The sequence below is a fragment of the Sparus aurata genome, chromosome 5 (genome assembly GCF_900880675.1).
Source record: "Sparus aurata chromosome 5, fSpaAur1.1, whole genome shotgun sequence".
Lineage (NCBI taxonomy): Eukaryota > Metazoa > Chordata > Actinopteri > Spariformes > Sparidae > Sparus > Sparus aurata.
Window position 1 is genome coordinate 32,148,855 of NC_044191.1, and position 21,226 is coordinate 32,170,080.

At 41.4% G+C, this 21,226-nt stretch overlaps 1 protein-coding gene across 1 annotated transcript in view; it reads right to left on the minus strand.

Moving 5' to 3' along the window:
* The window catches only part of coro1ca (coronin, actin binding protein, 1Ca), a 31,880-nt gene that overhangs the window by 5,774 nt on the left and 4,880 nt on the right, over positions 1–21,226 (minus strand). Inside the window, exons 2-5 of the mRNA XM_030417323.1 lie at positions 13,219–13,415; positions 2,115–2,237; positions 383–512; positions 53–234 (exon numbers count right to left, since the gene is read on the minus strand). Coding sequence (XP_030273183.1) covers positions 53–234; positions 383–512; positions 2,115–2,237; positions 13,219–13,413 — 630 coding nt within the window. The 5' untranslated portion in view covers positions 13,414–13,415. The remainder of the gene's footprint in view (positions 1–52; positions 235–382; positions 513–2,114; positions 2,238–13,218; positions 13,416–21,226) is intronic.

The window sequence follows — 21,226 nt, forward strand, 5'->3', positions numbered from 1 at the left end:
GGAGATAAAAGAGAAAATGTCACAAAGAAATAAATGTTTGAAAAATATTTACAGCAATAATCGTCTCCTTGCGGGGGTCGATGACACGGACGGCCTTGTCCTTGCAGGAGGTGACGATGAGGCTACCGTTGCGGTTCCAGCAGGCGCTGTAAATGATGTCAGGGTGCATGTCCTCAAGGGTGATCATAGCCTCACATGTGCCCACGTTCCAGATGATGATCTGGTTGTCACAACCTGACAACAGAGGAAAGTAAAGGTGAACAGTCTGCATAGCTTGACGATTTAGTTCAAAATGAATTTCAGCAAAGTTTGAGAGTTTACTGTGAGGAAAGATTTCAGCAGCGTTGTTTGGTAGATTTAGGGACACAAAGGGAGCTCGTACCTGCACTAAGGAGGACGTTGTGTGCTGTTGGGTGCCACGCGACAATGCCAACACGCTTGGAGTGTCCCTCCAGTACCCCGACTGGCTCAGCCATGGGAGTGACGAGGCCATTCTCAGGAATCAGCCACACCTGTGGAGGTCAGGAACAGAAAAGACAGTGAAGCCTGCTGGATAGACTCCAATTTATAATCTTTTACTTGACAAATTATGCATTCTCAAAGTTTTGGTTTTGAATCTGTCAACTCCAGCCAACCAACTGAATAGCTTCGGGGTGTCACGATTTCTACATTGAAGAACAATTAAATGAGCTTTCAGTTTTGATCATCACAATCAAAACGCAAGAACAGGGTTTCTCCCCGTTTTTTTCCATCCACCCCTGATTAATCCCCGTAGGGTGGCTTTGCTGGAATCTTTACTTTTGGTGAATCTTATTTCAATTGGCCTAACTGACCTGCAAACAGCAATCAGGATACGGTCATGTTTAAATCTGAAAAGATGTAGAAACTTGAATTCAAAAATAAAATGGTATCAGAGATTTGGAGAATCGTGACACACCTAGGACTGCTGCACAGACGACGCCAAAAAAAATGGTAGTTACCAAAAGGAACCAGCAGGGGGCAGCAGTGACTAAACATTCATGCCATCTTCAGTATATGTTTCAGTGGTAGATGGGATAAACAGTCAAATTTAGTAAAAATACTGGTACAAACAGCTCTGTGTGTGTGTGTGTGTGTGTGTGTGTGTGTGTGCTCTGCCACAGGTTGTGTTTTGCCATTACCTTACAGGTATTGAGGGGGCAACACTACAGATTCAGTGACTTTTAAGGTTATGTGGAACATAAGTGTGCCTTAGTTACTGTTGTTGAGTCACGCGTGTCAAAGGCCATTCTAAGAAGGTCACCTGCATCTTTTATTGCTAAATATTTTCAGCCTGATGTTGCACCAACTTCTGTCCAAGCTATGACTGAAGCATGCTTTTTTCCCCATTGTTAAACGTTTCCTCTGTGTTACTTGCCTCCATTCTTAGCATGCAGATTTTTATTTGTTTACACTGAAAGGCACCGTATGCACACATGTTTTTCTGAGTTTTGCAGATGTCTACTATGTGATTAAAAATCCATTCTTCATTGTAAAAAACTGTTTAGCCACGTCCACATCATGCTGCATATCTCTACCAGTAGATACCAGTTACACCGCCCACTCCCACCTAATCTAAACTAAACATCACCAAGAGACTGTTTAGGCTGTGAACCTTCCTTTCAAAGGTCAAATGCTGTGAAGAGAGGTAGCATTGATGGCTCTCATTACATGGCTTGTACTTCTGCAAACATGAAATAAATATGGCAGTGATTCAGAGTGGGTTTAACAGGAAGTCAGGACTTTCAGGTGAGGAAGTGGTTGCAGCAAACATAAACAGACAGCACACGTATCTCAGCCCTTCACGGCCCAAATAAGGACATATGGAGGAAAGTAGGACTACAGTCTCAAAAAAGTCGGTGACCTCAGCTCAATAAACAGCTAAATCATTCCCCAGCTCTGATTCCTACAACACATATTTGAGCCTAATCTAATCCAGAGGGTGAGGTCTGCACCCATCCCTGTGTTACAACAGCCCGGCCTTTCGCAATAAAAGCATGCAGACGTTTGTCACTTATTAGCTCAAGAATGTGTGCTGTGTTTTCTCCCAAACAGCACCATCTGGGTTCAGGTGTGATGGGTGAGGCGAAACTTACCATCACTGTGCAGTCCTCAGAGCCGCTGGCGATGACCTGATCATTGTGGGGGCACCACTCAATGTCCAACACCGGGCCTTTGTGTCCACACACTGTGGGGTAGGCTTTGTCAATGCGTCCCGACTGTAACAAAGATAAACAACACAGTGAGTAATGTGATTAGTCTTGAGTGTAGTCCTGCTTAGAGAACATTGTCTGTGCTGGAGGAGGCACGTTTTGAAACAGGACAATTGACAGTATAATCCTTAAAACCCACCTACGCAATCAAGCTCACACATGCACACAAACACACACGCTGAGAAAATATGCTTGAACAAAATGTATGACTGTACGACAATGGCAATACATATTACACAACAATAAATAATTTAATTAAACTCACATCAACCCCAAGTTGGGTGAGAGCACTTTATGAATAACATTGACTGTAGAGTCAGAATGTTCTTCAGATCTACGGGGAAATCCCAGTCCCACAAAAACCCCCAGCCAACTGCATTTTGTAGATCACATTTTGAGTCTTCTTACATGGTCAGTTAATAAATTATGAGCACAGAGATGATGCCTATAGTCAGACAATCGCCAATCTGGATTTGTCACTCCATTGCTCAGCTAAATCATAAGCTGGGTTTTATGGGCACTAAAAAGAACCGAACCAAAGTTTACTCCCTTACTGGACCACCCACAGTAATTAAGGAAAGTTATTAGTAGTGACGTCATTACACAGTAGACACATGCCAAAAGAAGCTTAGTTCTCCAAAGCATCTCCTTACTTAAAGTGGTAACCCAAGGTCAAAGACTAAACTGTGCGCTTTACATAACATTCAACTAATGGACTGGACAGCTAAAATTCAGATGCACATTCATTCAAATCATACTGTGCATCCTCCTCTAAAAATTCTCTCTTAGAATTAGCCTGAAGGACTATCTGACCTCTAATCCCTATGAGCTGGGAGAACCGGTGCTCTTTCTACACGGTGAGGTGACTTGGCAAATCTACACTGTAGTGGATGGGTGTCTGAGACACCACCCTAGTCTGCACTGACTCCATGTACCACCGCAGGGCCGGAGAGATGATGTCACTTACTGTGGAAGGAGCCCTGCTGCTGCAGCCCTATTTAAAGCATGATGGCTACACGGATACAAAAGGAAAAAGAATCACTCGCTGCCCGCAGCTATTCTGCCATTATAATCGGCACAGCTACAATAATGGCTTGAGAGGAGTGAAACATTCAAGAAGTGTATATTCAGTAATGACTAAGAGGTTAAACCAAAATTAGACTTAAACCTTATTAGAACATAATTCGAAGCAATTACTAATGTTCATCATAACAAAAGAGTCACTCTCCTGCAATACATGAAGTGCTAAAGGGGGATTTACAATGACAGTATTCTCCAAACTCATTTAGAGTTCACACAGGCAAAATCTCACTAAGGACCAAGAAGAAGCAGAGCATTGGACGTCAGTGGTAACTGCATGTGCAGACCGGCTGGATTTGTTTTTACATTTTTTACCACCTCCTATGCACAGTTACCTACAACTGCACATCAGTTTCTTATCTCATCTCTAAAAAGTACTTCTGAGTCACATTTACTCCCACTGCAACTGCTCCTCCACCTGGTGCCGACTACAAACAAATGGATCTTGTGAAACAGTGAGTATATTAGAATTTACATACAGTGTTAAGAAATACTTCACTGCTGAAAAACATGGCGCTTGCATAAAACTTGGCTGTTTATGTAGTATAAACTGGTGCTACATGACAAGAGACCACAGAGAGAAAAAAAGGGCTGTGGTATTAATTTTTTGCTTAAAGGCTAGAAATCCTAGCCGGACCTATAAACACTCCCGCTGATGGGGGGGCGTACCAGTGCTTGATTTTGGCATGTCATCTGTTTTGAAACAGTATGTTGGTTGACTGGCAACAAACAGTATCATACTGTAGTCCAACAGTACACTAAAATAGGTTTCTGAACATTTTTTAGACGAGAAATACACAATGAACAGGACTGTGGTTCATATTTGTCTAGCCTCAGTTTTCACAACATATAAACAATCTGGCAGCTACTTTCAGTCCACAATCTTTCTCCATTACAGCTAAACAGTATGCTCAAACATGTGTCTAATCTGTGAGGGGCACTGGGTGCAGGCAAAATGGAGAGAAATTCATGATTGTTCATTTACAAACACTCCCAACACTGTTGTGATACACTGCCGGTTAAAAATCAGCCGTTTTCATCAGTTTAATTCAATTTTTGAACAATGGAGGTGCAAACTAGCAGGAACTGCATGTCACTTTAGTCCGTTAGTCCAGGCTACAAAATGCAGGGCTATTAGTGTGAGTAAAGTGACAGTCCCAAAAGTTCCAAAAACACCAAGCTCACCCCAAATTATGAATTATGGCTTTTGTAACCAAATGATTACATGTGACTTAAAGCTCTCAAACGGATGGAGCCGTCAGAAAGATAAACACAGCAAGCAATAAATAATGATTTTTTTTTAGCTTCATACTGCAATTCTCTGTCTGCGGCACACTTGGTTCAGAATTTCCAAACAGCAGCAAATAAACAAATCATTTTTAATTTTGGTTCAAAAACAGAACCAGAAACATCGACCCAGAGGGAAGCAGAGGATGGTGGGGTGGCCATCGGAGGGACAATCCAGGATATGAGTGTCATGTTGCCCAGGCATTCATACTCTCAGATATTTCCCTGCCTCTGTCACAGCAGATAACACGGCATAGCTGAGGGCACTTACAGTCTGCTGCTACTACAGCTCACGAACACAGTGGTGTGGCTGATATCACTGGGTAACGTGATCCATATCTCAAAGGTCTGTTCACATTCTGGGAGACTGAACCGATGCGTATGTTTACTGGGACCAATGTCATTTTCATACAGGACAGAGCCACTTACTGTGATTTGTATAGATACTACAATGCTGGGTATCTATACAAATCACCGCTGCTCTGCGCAGTATAAAAATATTAGGCTGGTAACCATGCAGTCACCTGGCTGACACAGAGCGGGGCTGTGACACATACTCCAACTCCAAGTGTAGTGATCAAAGTCCAGGCATATGTGAGAATGAATGTGTGCGTGCAGTATGTGAAAATCACAAGATCTTGTCTAAACCTCACCCTGACTGCTGAACACACCCTGAAATCTACCCTGTAGCTGAGTGTGGGGAAAGCAGACTTTGACACTGCCGTCAATAGAGATCCATGAGCCACTGTCCGGTTTCAGATAACATCACCATTACATACGAGACCTGTGGATTCTCCTCGGCTGCTCAGTCTACTTTCATATTCCTCTTTTACAATCACAAAACATGATATATTTGCTCAACGAGGCAGAGATGTATATTTCAGCTGAGTTCACTGGACTTTTCCTGCACATGATTTCCTGAAGGCAGTAGGAACAGGATGTGAAGCAGGACAGACACAGATGACATAGTGTAGCAAGTCTGACAACAAACAAGCTGATCACAGAGATAAGACCAGCCAACCAGTTTTATGTCCATATACTTCTTTCTTTAACAGTGCTACTAGTCCTCCAGTGATTACTCCACACAATTATTTTCACAACATGAACAGATGCAAAGCATTATGGATTATGCTCAGTCTTGTTAATATTGCACACCCACAAAAAACAAGTATGACTGAGTAATAAAGGATTGTCAAACCAGTTCTGTCATGCGTAGAAGTCAATAGTGTTGCTGTTCTACTGTGGTGGTGTCTGTGTACTCCAATGGTTCATTACATAGACAGGTGGATGTAATACTATGCAAAACATTCTGTTGTTTCATGTCCACTTGGCTGATACAATGCTTTAAACTGATACACACAACAGTGTTGAAACACTCAAGAAACACAAAACAAGTATTGTAAAACACTCAGGCCATCCACATGAGCGACTAGGGTTTCGACCTCAACACTTAGAGATACTCTGAACTAGAATTGACATGTGGGATGTGCTGTAAAGTGTCAGACAAGCTGCAGCTTTTCCATACACATGTGCTGGCTCGGCTTGAGTCGGTTTGACACAGTACATCAGCTCGGAGCAGCAGGGATTTGCATTTCGATAACAACAAAGCTCCCTGCTTGAAGGTGCGTATTTAACTAATGATGTGCTTGTTGTAAAGTTGTCAAAAGTGTGGCTGTAAATGCCATCTTTCCCCACAATATTACAAAAGGCTCACCGCTTCCTGTAAATTCTTAAAAATAAAGTCCTCCATCGTTTGGTTATCTTTTTTCACACAGCAGCAAAGACTTTTATCATCAAGCGGCAACATCAGGACAAACTGGGTCTTCTACAGCAGTAAATGTAACACAACTTCTGAAACCGCTGAAGACAAAGCAGCGTGGACCATTTGAATCGGCATATGGAACAGCCCCAATATGAGCTCTTATATTACACTCGGTGTTTAAAAACACTTGATAGCAAACTCAAAGAATGAGCTTGAAAAAAATGAATAGATTTCTACATTTTAAATAAATCATAGTTCGTATAGATCACTTGTAGAAATTAACCATCACACCTCAGTAAGACTTCAGATCTAGAGCTCAGACTCCTGATCAACCCGAGCAGGGCAGAGGAGACCGACAGTTGGACCAGAGGGCCAGGCGTTCCTCACATTCCACACCTCGGCCCAAGGCAGCTCTGGTATGGGTATACCTAATGAGAGCATGAGGGTCGCTAGGGTGTCAAATATAGCACCCATGTAGGTGATAATGGCATATTTTGTCTGATATACATGATTAGGAATTCCACAATCTGAAGTGTGAACACAAGTATACCTCAAGCCAACATAAATATCCAATAACATGATACACAAGGCAGGAACAGTTTAATTGAAACACTATGAGGTTAACACACGAGGCAGCACACGAACCTCACTGCAGTGACATAACTTGTGCAGTGGAGGTAGTTTAACCTGTAGAAACTTGTTGCATTCCCCCCTCAGCCCCTCTGCAAAAAAACAGAGCTTCAGGCAAATGTGCAAGTCTGTATTTGTCTTCAAAAAGGAAAATTTAACTAACGTCCATAAGAAAGTCGTGTAGCAACCACAAGCGTAATGAGCTCTCACTCAGATTTATCACCTTTCATCTTCTAACAGTGATTAATCACAAGAGCATGAACAGTGTTGTGGCAAGGTCACACAATACAACCATGATGGCTCAAATTTGACTTAATTATGAACAGATTATTAAACCAAAAACCCCAAACCAGCTGGTAGCTCTAGAAAATATATGACATCTGATTTAGCTGTCAAGAACCAGTCTGGAGAGACTTACTGATGCTCCTTTCATACCAAGTCAAACACATGTTGGACACGACTCTGCACTAGTAAAAAGAAACTGGGGATGTTTCATTAAGCATGTACATTTTCTTAAATGTTACTAACATTTCAAAACTAAATGTTTATGTAGCCACCTACTCACCACTAAAGAACACTGTGAAACAAGAGACAGCACAAGTCAAACCCGAACTAAACTGAAACTTAATTTGATACTTATATTGCACAATGCAGTGGTTTATAGCAGTAATGTGTAAGGAACTCAAGTAGACTCAAACTCTGAAAAGTGATGACCAGGCAGGATTAACTTGTGACAGGAGTTTCATATTCAGAACTCATTAGATACGCTCTACAAAACACATTCAACTTGCATTGACTCCATAAACGAGTTCAGAAAGCTGACAGCAATCCTTACAACGGCTGAGAGTGATTTTTTTTTTTTAACTTACACTTTAATTTGTCGAGTGAAGAAGACTTTTGTAAGAAGACCTAAGATTTACAAGCTCATACACCATTGCTGGCAATGGAACAGTTACATAGCCCTGTCAGTAACGTCACTCCTTCACAACACTGCTAAAAAAAGATAACAAAAAAATGAGCAGACAAATCCAACTAAGCAAGAAAGCATCTCCAAGGCAACCAGCCCACAGGTATAGCAAGCATGCTGAGCAAGACTTGCGAGTGATTTTGTCCAGAACAAGAAAAATAAAAATTAATTAAAAAAATCAACTGTATCAGAAATAAAAAGAAAAAAAGAACACCGACAGCAGTGGGCTACCCTCCTCATTTGACTACCTAACATGTCCATAACTACACTACAGACATTTGTATCCTTCGAGAGGAATGTCTGATGCCTAGAAAACAACCAGTTGCATAGCAACAAGTAAGACTGCAGAAAAAGAGCGTGAATCACACAGCGATGATACAAAGCACAACACTGAAACATACAAAAAAAAAAAAAAAATGGATGAACAACATTCCCTGAAGGCAAGAGAGGACATTCTTTTCATTCACACAAGAGGCCTGCACACTTCCTTTCCTCGCAGCTTAACATGTGATTCACACATGCACACCACTAAAGGATCTGCATGCTGTCCAGTGCTGCTCAGGGCTCCATGGAAATTTCCACTTTTACAAGTCTCTGTGTCTGTATGATTGGACACGAACAATACAGTGCAGCACACTGCAGGCTGACTGAAAACCTGAGCTATACGTAACTAGAGTAATACCTATACAGACATGTACTACAAACATACTGTAGGACTATATGTATATATACATATTTCTAGTGAATCTAGGTCAAGATTAATTCCAGACAGCATCCAAGACAGGTCCACTCTTTCTGAAAACATTTGAGACAGGTTGCTGTATTGCCAGTTAGGAAGTATTTTGGGACAGTTAAATATATTTACTCATAGTCGAAATGCAAGATCAGCTGGCTGGTGGTTGCTGATGGCTGATGACAAAAAGGATCCAATCTAATACGGTAAATCAAAATTAAATCAGGACAGTTATTTAGTTACGTCATCTCTTTGCTAAGCCTGCACCGAGTAGACATTGTATTCCCTGTGAAGGATGTACATTTGTCCACAGTGTCTCCACATCTTCCTACCGTCTCCCCAGAGCATGCTGTGATGCAGACTAGCACCTGTGGCCCAAAAAAAATTTGCGACTGCAAACATGAATGAAAAGATATTTTTAGATGGAACATTTTTGTTCATTTTCGCTGCCAGATCTGTGCATTCATTTTCGTTTATGAATCAATTGCTTTTTTCAGCAGACTTTAAATGAATCAAATGAATTAAAACCATAGCTCTATTTATTTAAGAAAGCAATCAGAGTTCGCTGCTCTATATTAACACATTACAAATAGTATTCAGTAATCCAGCAGTCATACTCATTATCACATTGTCATAAATTATTTTAATATGGCACTAAGATACACTGAGGACTCTGTGACAGAGACAACATCTGACTTCAACCCAGTTCTCTCTTCTTGGCCGCTCTTCATATTTCGACCTATCCCAGAATTCACATGTGTACTGACACTGCATGAAGCAGCCAATGGCAGGGCAGGGAGGAAATGGTCTTGGAAGCCTGTCAGGCAGGGAGCAGTGAATGACCATATATGGTAAAATCTGCAGTCAGCAGGACTGAGCGGCAGAAGCGGCAAAGGCAGAGACAACTGAGCGGTATAGAGGTCTTGGAACACAAACTGACCAAAATATGGGGAAAGACCATGGATATTATGCACACCCAGTGTATTTTTGTGTGGGGACAGAGTTTAGCTTAGTTAGCAGCTAAACTGCTGTATGTGGGACAGAGAAGAAATAATGTGTCACTGTGCACACTGTACTGGGATTTATAACAGCGGAGGTTGAGCGCTGGATGAATGGTGCATTGAGGAATTGAATCCAAATCAAACACACACACACACACACACTCGACATCTGATCTGGACACAGCTTTTGAAGCACTAACGTGGAACATGCCTTTTACACTGAGCAATGTATTATGTGGTGTTACTTTTGTAGTTAAGGTTGATCTTAAAAATAAATAGACAACTCTGGAACTAAGAAGGCTATAAATTGATAGCCACTAACACACAGTCTGTATGGAAACTAAAGATGCTGATGGTTATAGCAGGCTGGACAGCATGCAGTTTATAAGGAATGGCATGCTTGCATATATCATAACTAATAAAGGATTTCTAGTTAAGGGATACAAATCAAAGAAACTGTAATGATTTACAGAGACTTCCCTCCTCTTATGCTGAGCAGACAGAGAGGAATTATCAGGAATGTTTCACTGAACACTTGCTAGCTGCTCATTCACTCCCACAGCTTCCTTCATATGGAAATCAGGGAATAAATTAGCAGGCATCCTGCTAAGGAAGAGAAAGGGGGAGATTGAAAGCATGAGGCAAGGGAATGACGTGTTGAGTTGGACATCTGATGCCCCTCTCTATAAATCCCTGTGTTCTGACAGAAGGAAGCAACAATACTCATGGCTGTGCTGAGTCACGTCGGCCTGCCGCAAGAACCTCACCCTACTGTGTCACACAAAGAGGTGGCTCCATTGGTTGACTACTCTAAAATGAGCCTCAAACCTCAGGTCAGGAGGTATACATAGATACAAGATATGTTTTCTACCCCATTTCAAATACAAATTATGGTTAAGGGTTTTTTTTTTTTATGCTCATTTTTCAAATATAAATGTTCCTGCCGTTGTTTCATCACAACAAAGACACTGCATATGGCTTAATTGTGAAGGGGGAAGGAGCATCATCACACTTCTTCCTCCCCCCGGCTGAAGTGTGGTGATGACAAAGGGCTGCGGTGGGAGTAAGCATAGGACAAAGGCCCTGAGCAGCTGGCTACCCACAGAGACTGGGAGCAAGACGGCATAGGCAGATGGGTTAGCTGGACAGATGCACCCTCACATTAGGGATGGGAAGGGGTGGGAGGGTGGGGGTGTTTAGGGGATGTGTGGCCTTGAAACAAAAATGAAATGAGACCCAGGTGATTCAAACTCCAAGTGTCCTTCCATGAGGCACATAAATGCATCCAGAAAGCATAGTTGTGTCTGACAAAAAGCTCATTAACTTAGAAAAAGACACTGTACAATCTGCAAAATAACAAATGGAGAAGCACACAGTCTCACTTAACTGTGTTCTAATTAAGGGGCAACAGCAGGATCCTTTTCAGTTTAGTTTATTACAAATGATTTAAGGTGCTGAGGAGCAACTCTTTATTACAGATTCACTGCAGTGCAGTCTAGTCATTCCATTTGCAAGAACAGACTCGCCCCACTTTTGAGACCTGCATTGCCAGCTGAGGCTAAACTGAGATTTCCAGATGGACCTGCTTTGTTAGAGAAATTCATTTGAGAATACCATGGTGATAAAAGTCAAAAATAGGTATCAAAAGGATTTTTTTTTAAAAAAACACTGAAAGGGAGTGCCCAAAAATTTGAGATTGTCCCATCAACTGACTTTTCCCTTTTATGTGAAGCTGTAAAAACTGGTTCGGTTGCAAGCCATACGGGTCACGCTGTCCGAAGTATAACATGCATACGCAATAAACTATAATTCTTAAAGAACATGGCATTCCCCTTTCAGCTACAGTGTCTCAATGCATGGCCTGTTGAAATGAGGAAAACACTATATCTGAAGGATTAGTCTGTGTCAGGCCCAGCCAGCTCATATGTGGGAAGATCTAAAAATCAGAGCTTTTTTGTTTAATCTCACACTTGAGGAAATTGCCCGAGGTTTGCTCTGCACATAAAAAGACCTCAGTCTCAACCTTTGAATGCAGTAGTGAAAGTAGACTTTGTTCAGTAAGCACACCATTACAGTACTGGTACACAGCATGCAGGGGGCAGCTCATTCAAAACAGACACACAGAGAGGAGGGCAGGACGATTGTGAAACCGGTCGAGCTCGCAGCCCACCTCCAGTACAAGCCCTGTACTGAATGAGGTGCTGAGAGGTGTAAGCTGTGTGATGACAGGCCTGAGGATCCGGTCCTCTATGCCAGAGCCTTCTCAGATGACATGGCAGTGTACTGGTGTACACTAATTACAGGCCCAGGTTAGATCTGTCAACAGTATCGCAGTACTTATGTCACTCACAGTGTCAGGACCTGCCACTTGGCCATTGCGTGGAGCTGCCAACCAGAAACACCAGCAGCATGCAATGCACCACTATCAACTATAAGGATACCCAAGGGCTCTCTGGGGTACATGCCAGAGCCCCCTGCTGAATACAGTCTGACCTCTATTGCACTTTAATTAGTCCAATTATGACAGCAGAGTTCAGAGGGAGGGATGCATTCACCCAGCTAACTTGTTTACAGCTAAATACTCAATACTCAAAATGCTGTATTGCCCAACCCAGAAGTAATTCTAGTTGGAGTGGATTGATTCCTTATATGGAGGCAAGGATCAGAAGACTGTTCGCTGCAGGGCTTTGAGTCGTTTCTGTTGTACACATGAGGGTGTGTGAAACAGCCCGCTGGTAAACATTAATCACAATGTACACTGACATGAAGAGTCAGCAGCAGTGCTTGTAAGAGGTCAAGTCTTCAATGCAAATGATTATTTACTCTACATGTAACATGGGAAAAAAGCTGCTACTAAAATAGAAAGAGAGATCAAGATTTTTTAATCTCTCCCGACCCTTGAAGTGCTTATGTTTGCATTCATGTCGGTAGGAATATGATCCTTCAGTGAGCAAGGCTTTTCTTCCCTTTCTAATATTAAGATCTCCCTCCCACCCCCATGTACAAATCTCCAGACGTAATGTGATCTTCTTCAATCATCTGTAACAAAAGCATCACATGCATAACCACACTCAAAAAGACACACAATGCTTTTAAAAAGGTTAGATTAACACCATTTCAATGCCCCAAACAAGGACGACACATATCCTCTTCAAACTGGTTTTCCCGTCAAAACATTTAAGGCAATTGGCCTGTTGGTAAAACTTTCCATCAAAATGCTAAATCATGAAAATGAAAACCATTGATCAGTCATGTGTGACTGGCAAGCATTAGGCAGAGACTGTAGAAATGAAAAAGTTTAAATAAAGATTAATTTCACCCCTTCAACCTGAAGTTTTGACAAAAAAAAAAAAAAAAAGAAACCACAATGAGACAAATTTCAAAGCAATCTGCAATTTTTGATGCTGCAGCATCAATAAGGCAGTGACACCCAGTGTGCTCTACTGATGTAGCATACAGAAGCAGCCAATGCAAACACAGCAGCTCTGATGTGGCTTCAACTGCTTCATCATACAGCATAAACGTACCTTATGAAGAGGGAGAACGAGGAAAGCTCCACCACCACTGGCTTCAACGATTATGGCAACAAACTTGGGGTTGACTGTACAGAGGGCGCTGTCCCATGTGACCCTTGACACCCGGATATCATCGTAGCATTGGTCATTTTTCACCGGCTGGCCAAAGACGTGACGGAATTTGCTACACCGTACAACTCGTTTCATATCTGTGCAAAGAGAAGAGAAGAAGATTTAACAAAAGTTAGTTAGCAATTAATTTAACAGACATACAGTGTTGAAATGAAGGAGACTAGCCACTCCTACGACCCACCGCCTGCTGGCCTAACAGCATTTATTTCTCTTAATTCCTCTGTTGGGTGATATTCAAGGCAAAGAAAAGCCTGTGCCCTTAAAAACACTCACTTTTACCCACTATTCTCAGTGTGGGCTCCCCTTACCATGCGATCACAGTGCAAGCACTTAAGATTTCCCTCACTCATAAGTTACAAGCAGTAATACAGCACAGTTGTTCATTAGCAACATTTCTAATGGTGTGTGACAATATAATTTCTGGCAGGCACCTCCACCAGGGTATTAATATTCTACAATAGTGACACAATTACACTCATTACTAATGAGTGCAATATTTAAAAAGGGGTTGTTCAGTTTCTGATTTCACAAAGACACAACATATTAATAATAAAACAAACAAACATGTCTGATGATATTTCATGACTTCAAACTCTTTGCCATGTCTAGTCGTTTCTTTTCATGCAGAGCTGTGCCAGATATTAAACATCTGAAATACTAACATGCTTGTGGGCACACTGTGTGGCACACTTTAAGCGCAACATCCAAAGAAAAGTAGGACATACCCAACCCAAACAAAAACAGACTTTGTAGCTGGTTCAGCTTAAATCTTCACCAGACAAGAATCTGCTGGCAGACAAGGGAACTTTGGAAAACTAGCTCATTCAAAAGCTACAAGTCCAAGTGCTGTGCTAACAACAACAGACCACTTCCAAAGATAACGGAAAGCTGGCCAGTTTCAGATAAATCACCAGAAACAGCAGTCAGTCTGACCTGCAACCTAAAGAAAGACAAAAGCTCTTAAGTAGTCTTGTTTTTGTGAAGCTCCTAAAATCTTTTTTTAATTGTTTGACACAGCACATGGTAACAGTTTCCCAGCCTGAATCACCAACATGATAAAATCACAGCACAGGATGTGGGAAATGTTTTGGAGGTGGTTTTCCACTGTGTGTGCGTGTGTGTGTAAAAGACAGAGTGTGAGCGAGAAACGCTTGTATGGCATGTTTTCCAACAGGACAAGGATCACAACACAAGCAGGAAGTTCTTCCTGTATGGATGTGGGGGTGTCCTCACAGCGCAGCTTGTCTGTAAAACATGTCCGTCATTACCATTGCTTCATTTCGATGTCACTGAACACGGACAGTGGGCTGAGAGACAAGTTTGTCCAAATTAAACAGTTAATGACACCTGAGTGTTAATCTTCCTTAAATGGAGGATTTTCCAGTTTTCACTGGAGTTACATAAGCTTCTTTAAATCCTCTTCTAAATTTATCTGGTGCAGACGTGCGTTTGTCTAGGAAACTAAATTTGATTACTTCGGGAAAGGCTGAGTCAGACCAAGAGCAACTGACTGGCATCCAGAAATCCTGGAAGATACATTATAGTTTAAAAAAAAACACACACTACATTCACTTTGAAGGCAATAAATGGATACTCTGACACAGATGGAGATAGAGCTCTAATGTCACAGCATGTCATCGGCAGGTGAGAATCAGTCTTTTGTCACTGCTGAGAAATCCTCACACAGTCAGTTACAACTACTTTTCAAATACATGGAAAAAAAAAAAAAAAAAATGGGAAAAAGAAGAGTCATTCTTCCTCACAGTAATGTGACAGTATTCTGGGGCAACACTCAACAAGGACAACTTTGTCAGGAGTAGTGAGGCTTGTTCGCTTGCCTTTGGAGCAATAGATCTGTCGTATAATCTGTGGGAATAGAAGCTACACGTGGACAGACACCTAACTCAGCCACCCATCCATCTCTGAATGTGCAACTGTGTGTACCGTAAGCATTAGACAAGTTAGACTTGATGGTGCTTCTGCCCTCAGGTGGTGGTCGACATTTACGAAATTATCAAGCCACATAGCCGAGATGTATTTGTTCAATGAACGTTTTCTTATTTTGATTCAATTAAGCTATAACTGATTAAAAGCCTTTAAAATATTGGCAAAATATTGAGACATTTCATGTGAATGGAACAAAGTTGAATTTGGCATACTTCTTCAAAAGAACAGGGTTGCAATATATGTTTTTTTTTCTCACGACCGATATCGATACCCTATAATACATTCACATTCTTGTATTTTAAAACTATGTTCATAACTTGTAGTTTATGCAGCCAGAGGTTAAAAGGGCTCAGATGTAGCAGGCAAAGTTAGATTATTTATCATTCATAGCTCTAACAAGATTTGTGTCAAATTCAGGCTGTTCCCCTCCTCTCCAAACACTTGCGGAACACGTATTGCAAGTTACAGTTGCGTTGTCGTCATCTGAACTTGGAAAAAAACGCCCATTCCAGTGGCGACATGTGTGGCTCTCGTCTACATTACGTGGCTCTACACAGGTGCAGCAGCTCTACGTCATGAGTGTGACAACAGCTTTCTCCTAAAGCAACTTGGCTTTGTATGAACAGTTCAATATATTTGCACCAATTTTATTATCTGCTGATAATGTACATTTTCCATTGTTAGTCCGATATATACTGTGCTTCCCTAAAAATGAGTGATCCTCCAGTGTTTGAAAGGCTAACTGTTTGCCCTTGCAAGTGGTCAATTAGAGTCCCCAGTGGTTGTCTGATGGAACATTTGCTCTCTTGGCTGGAGTGAATGCTCTTTCCTAGAGGGGAAACGCAATAACTGACTTATGAGGCAATTTCTGGCTCATCAGCAATTTAATGGGCAGATGAAAGCTAGGTTATCTACCATGATCATGATTCAATATGTTGCAGCAATACTGAATATTTCCTCAAATTTGAAAATAGGCGTCTGACAACTCGTATTTAGAATTACATAATCCCACTAAGATAGCCTCAGTAAACATGAAACAATGATTGCAATTTAGATTTTAATCAAATCATTTTTTTTCCCTCATATACTCTGCCATTATTGCAATTATGAGTCTAATTGGAGACAAGGACAGGAGGGAAGGCATCAGCCACCATGTAGAGGAGCGAGCAGAGACCAATTAAACTAGAGGAGCTCTATTTCTTGCTCTTTATCAGTATTTTGCCTCTTTTTGTTCAGCCAACGAAACAAAGCATTCCAATACAGATTTGTACTTTGAGGCAAGGGCAGAGCTTCTTAGAGTTCAGGTCAGTCCTAGTCAAAGGTAAGAGAAAAAGGAAAAGTAGAGCAAAAATTCACTTTATGCCACTGGCAAATGCATGGGTGTTTGGTTGGCTGCAATCCGTCTCCAAGACATGTTTAGTAACACAGACATGCTGCTTAGCAACATCAGGGAAATACCAACCCAGGAAAGAAACACAATACAATAGTAAAATTCAACCTAATGTCTCAAAAGGTTATTTATAAATGTCAAACAATGCCAACAACTGTTAAACTCATGTATAGCCTCACATTCGGATTACTCTTTAGCTTGCAAAATCAAACAACATTTAAAAAGCTCAGGTTTCTCTATGAGATTTTAGTCTGGAAAACGTCCATTGACAATACAGTGTGCTAAGCAGCTGGAAGCCAGACCAATCAGCAAACTGAGGAAGGAGGTTTAGATGATAATGAGAACAAGCAGAGCTGTATTTGGAGTGGTTTCTGAGAACTGACACGCTGTCTCTAAACTACTGAACCCTGAGACGAATAACAAGGCGTTGTAAATCTAAAATGAAGCGTGACTGCACGGCCTATTTCTCACCTGAAATGTAAACTGACTATTATGGGGAAATGTGCCGTTTTCCCAAACTGCCACCAAGTCTTCACATAGTGGCTAAAATGGGCAACACATTATGACAGGTGCAGTAGAGTTTCATGATGATGATATTGGGTGAAGGCTGATACAATCATCTACAGGGTAATTTCTATTGATGACACCCCTAACCTGTGTTTATTGAGCCTTTCCCATTCTTAATACAGACGGCACAGTGAAACTATCCTGTTGATCATTTCTCTGTTAATTAGCAGCAGACTAGTACATTGTTTTACGCAAGAGAGCTTTATAAGATGTGCCGTTTCATCACCACAATAGTGTGACAAGCCTAGACAAAACAATCACTGCATTCTTGGGTTCAGTCTGGGCCTGCACAAAGATCCCCACTCACACTGTCCTTTAGCTCTACAAACTGCAGGAAATGTTCAATATCATACGTTAGAGTTAGGGTCCATCCTGTGCATTTTCACCAAAACCTGACATGACTAATGTTTACCAGCTTGACTCATTGTTGTCTGAGCATCTGTAAATAAAATTCGTCTGGGATAAACTAGATTGCAGACACTGGATATTAAACCTTTATGGAGCAAGGGTTGAGCTGTATCAGTGCACACATTGCATGGGTGGGGTTGCAGCTAACTTTACAACACTGGCTCTTGATGAGTAAGCCTTGTTACATGATAGAGGTGTTCCCTGGCAAACCTTTTAAGGAAGCAATCATCATTTCTTAGTCACAGGATGCTTGCTATGGATTAGAGTTATCAACCATTCCCACTAATACATGTAGTAAAACAAAAAAGATAAGGGCCAATCATTTATTCTTATAAAACTGGCACATTTTTCATGTCACTCACTACATTTATTTCACATAAACTAATTACTGTACGGCTCAAGTCCTGGACTAGGACTCAAAATCAGACTCAAGCTGAAATACTGTTAACCTCAGGCTCAGTAAAGACCTGGAATCTATTTAACATTCGGGGGAACTCAACAACCTCAGACTTTAGAGCTACAACATGACAGGACTTGTGTTGAGCCTCTAAGGCAGAATTTCCTCTAAGTTTCAAACAAATCTCCCCCATTTCACTGGGAGAGATAGAAACCATTCCCGCCATGGGCAAATGCCAAACCGAAAGCTACTTTATCTCGAGGGACTCTTATGCAAGAACGTTAAATATGCCACACCTGCACCCGATGAGCTGAAACAAGTAGCAGTGGCCTACAAAAACACCAGGGACAACAGAATATGAAGCTGAATGGTTTGGTGGTTAGGCAGTCATTTCTAGTAGTGTTTTAGTTGCCAGTAATGCATTAAATTACCAAAACTTGGATGTACAATGGACCCACTGACAAGCACCAATTTTTGTCATACAGTGGAGCGACAGTACTGGATAAACTAAAATTAAAACTGAGTCATTAACAGAAATTTCTATCTATAAAAAAAGACAGCTAGATCTCCAAATTACTAGAGGAGCTAAAAGAGTCAACACTGAAGCCTGTATCTCAAGTAATTATTATTCCGTTTATGACCCATGCCCTTTCCAAAACAATAACGTCATAATAATCATGGCTGACATTTGTATGCATCAATGTCAGTAGGGGCTGTGCTGAGGCAGTCATAGGTTGGCACCAGCCTGACAGCCTCAGACATACACCAGAGAGAGACGGAGACACACCTTGGGGAAATGCCATGCTACTCAGTGACACTCTCCTGAGATTTACAGTTCACTGATCAAGCCCTAATTCAAGCAAAGAGATCTGAGTATCATTTGGGCAAATCAGATGAAAGCAGAGCTATATACCTTATTGCCTCCTGAGCCAGCAGAGCTGACCCTGATGTGCAGAGACAGAAGGAGGACCCCACAGCCTGAGGAAATGACCAACAGGAAATGGGACCAGTGTGACACACTTTGTAAGCACCCATCTCTGCATTCCTGAGTCCATTTACATCTGACAATACTGTGGAGGAAATGAACAATAGCAAATGTCTCTCCATTAAGACTGCACATACAGCCCCCCTCAATGTTTTGATAGCAAAAGCCCTCCAGTTGATGCAAAACTTTCTTTCCAGTAATAAAATACTTCTTTGAAGACTACAAGCACATTTGATGGTTAAAAGGAAGGCGATAAAGAATTTAGGCTCTCCATGCTCGCCGTCAAGCTCGCTGTGTTAGGCCATGAAGGGTTTCCCTTCTCGTCTCATCAACTGCTGCCTTCCATTAAACCAAGGGGAAATTGTTTTGCTCTGACATAAGACTGCAAAACAGCTAGAGAGAGGAAACGAGTAATAAAAAAACGAGAGCTGAAAGCTGTGAGGGCTCATGTTTGGCCTTTCCTTGAGCATTACTGGAAGAAAAAGCACCTTTTCGGTCATTTGATCCCGGTTGCATTTCAGTTACTGTGAACTAAGACCAATGAAGCACTTGCTGGTACCCATCATCCAGGACAATCTTAATTTCTCCTCTTGCTTGGTCCTACTGAGTCATCACGGGTCCCTTCAGCTGACACCTCCACCTTTTAGAAAGCGGTTGTGTATAGATTTTGGAGCATGTGCATGAACGTCCTATGTGACAGGAAACATTTACTGTTGCCTCTACCTGCCACATTCATCATGTTTACATATTCCTAAAAAAAACAATGGACAACCTCATTTCTGACAACTGCCATTGACAGGGGAATGGACAATACAATTATTACATGCTATTGCCCCACCCTGAAATAAAGACAGCAGTAGGAAAGGAACAGTTATTTACGACGAATACTTGGGCTTCAGTTCTGAAAGAAAAATGGCTTTACAGGGATCAGATTTACTGAACTGCTTACAAACAACACTTGGACAATAAGATCCCTGCTACGACAGATAACCAGCCTAACCAGGATTAAAACTCACTGCCTATTAAGGATCTGTGATACCCAAAGATAATGGCTTATTTATATCTTTTCACTGCCTTGTTGCTGGGGTGCAAGACTGTCCTTGAGGCTCAATGTTTCATAGTGTGCTTGGTGAGTGAGATGTGACATAACATGAAAATCCCAGCCACAAATCGGGATGAGCTGATGTGGGAGAGGGAGGGGCAGCAGTATTAGAGCGGAATTATGACAAAGCCTGAATCATCTCCACAACAGTTGTTTTAACAGGAAATTACTATACTACAATACCTGCATGCAAATATCACCATTATTATTCCATTAGCTTTCATAATCAAACATGACAAATTTCTGAAATGGTTCTTCATGAGGTTGTAAAGGGGTTTCGGCTGCAACGTTGACAGAAAACAGACCAGTCCCTCACAACAGGTTGAACTCGACAAGACAACAAAAAAACCCACTAGTCATTCCACAGCTTCAAAGTATAGCCAGAGCCAACGACTTGTCCAACCAGAATTTAAGTTAACAAAAAAATACATTCTCAAAGAACAGAAAAAGCATCTTCTGCCACTGGGAAAGGAGTTGATACAAAAAACCTGCATGTACACGCTCATTTTGGTGTACAAATGGTATTTAATTAATTGATCACTACCCAAAAATTGTATCAACACAGGGTCAATACACAAAGATAGTTGCTGCTGTACAATAATACTTGGGCCCAGTCTTCAGCCTTGTTGTTAAAAGATGCATATTGTGGTTCTGTGTTTATCACAACCCAGCATTTGTATCAACTTCAGCCCATGATCTTGAAAATGCCGTGCAGTCTACAGTTGGGGTCAGTGGCACACGAAGTCGTCTGCGGATACATGCAATCAGTAAATAAAACAGGGCCCGACGACGTTTCTCAAAAGGTCTTATCTGCTTAATGTTTACTTTTGCAGTTCCTTTGTTTGTTGGTGCATTTCATCATTATTGTTATTGCCGACTTCCCTACAACGTGGCTGCTAGCGTCATCATGGGAGCCACAGTCCAGGTCATAGCTCCAACAAATGCTATGCTACTAGTCCAACGCTTTTGATGAATATACATATTGATGATATTTTATAATCAGAAAGTGTCATATTGTAAGTTAAGAGATTTAGGAGTCATAATTGGACACAGACTTTTCTTTCCCACACTTTGCTACCCATGCCACCCCTC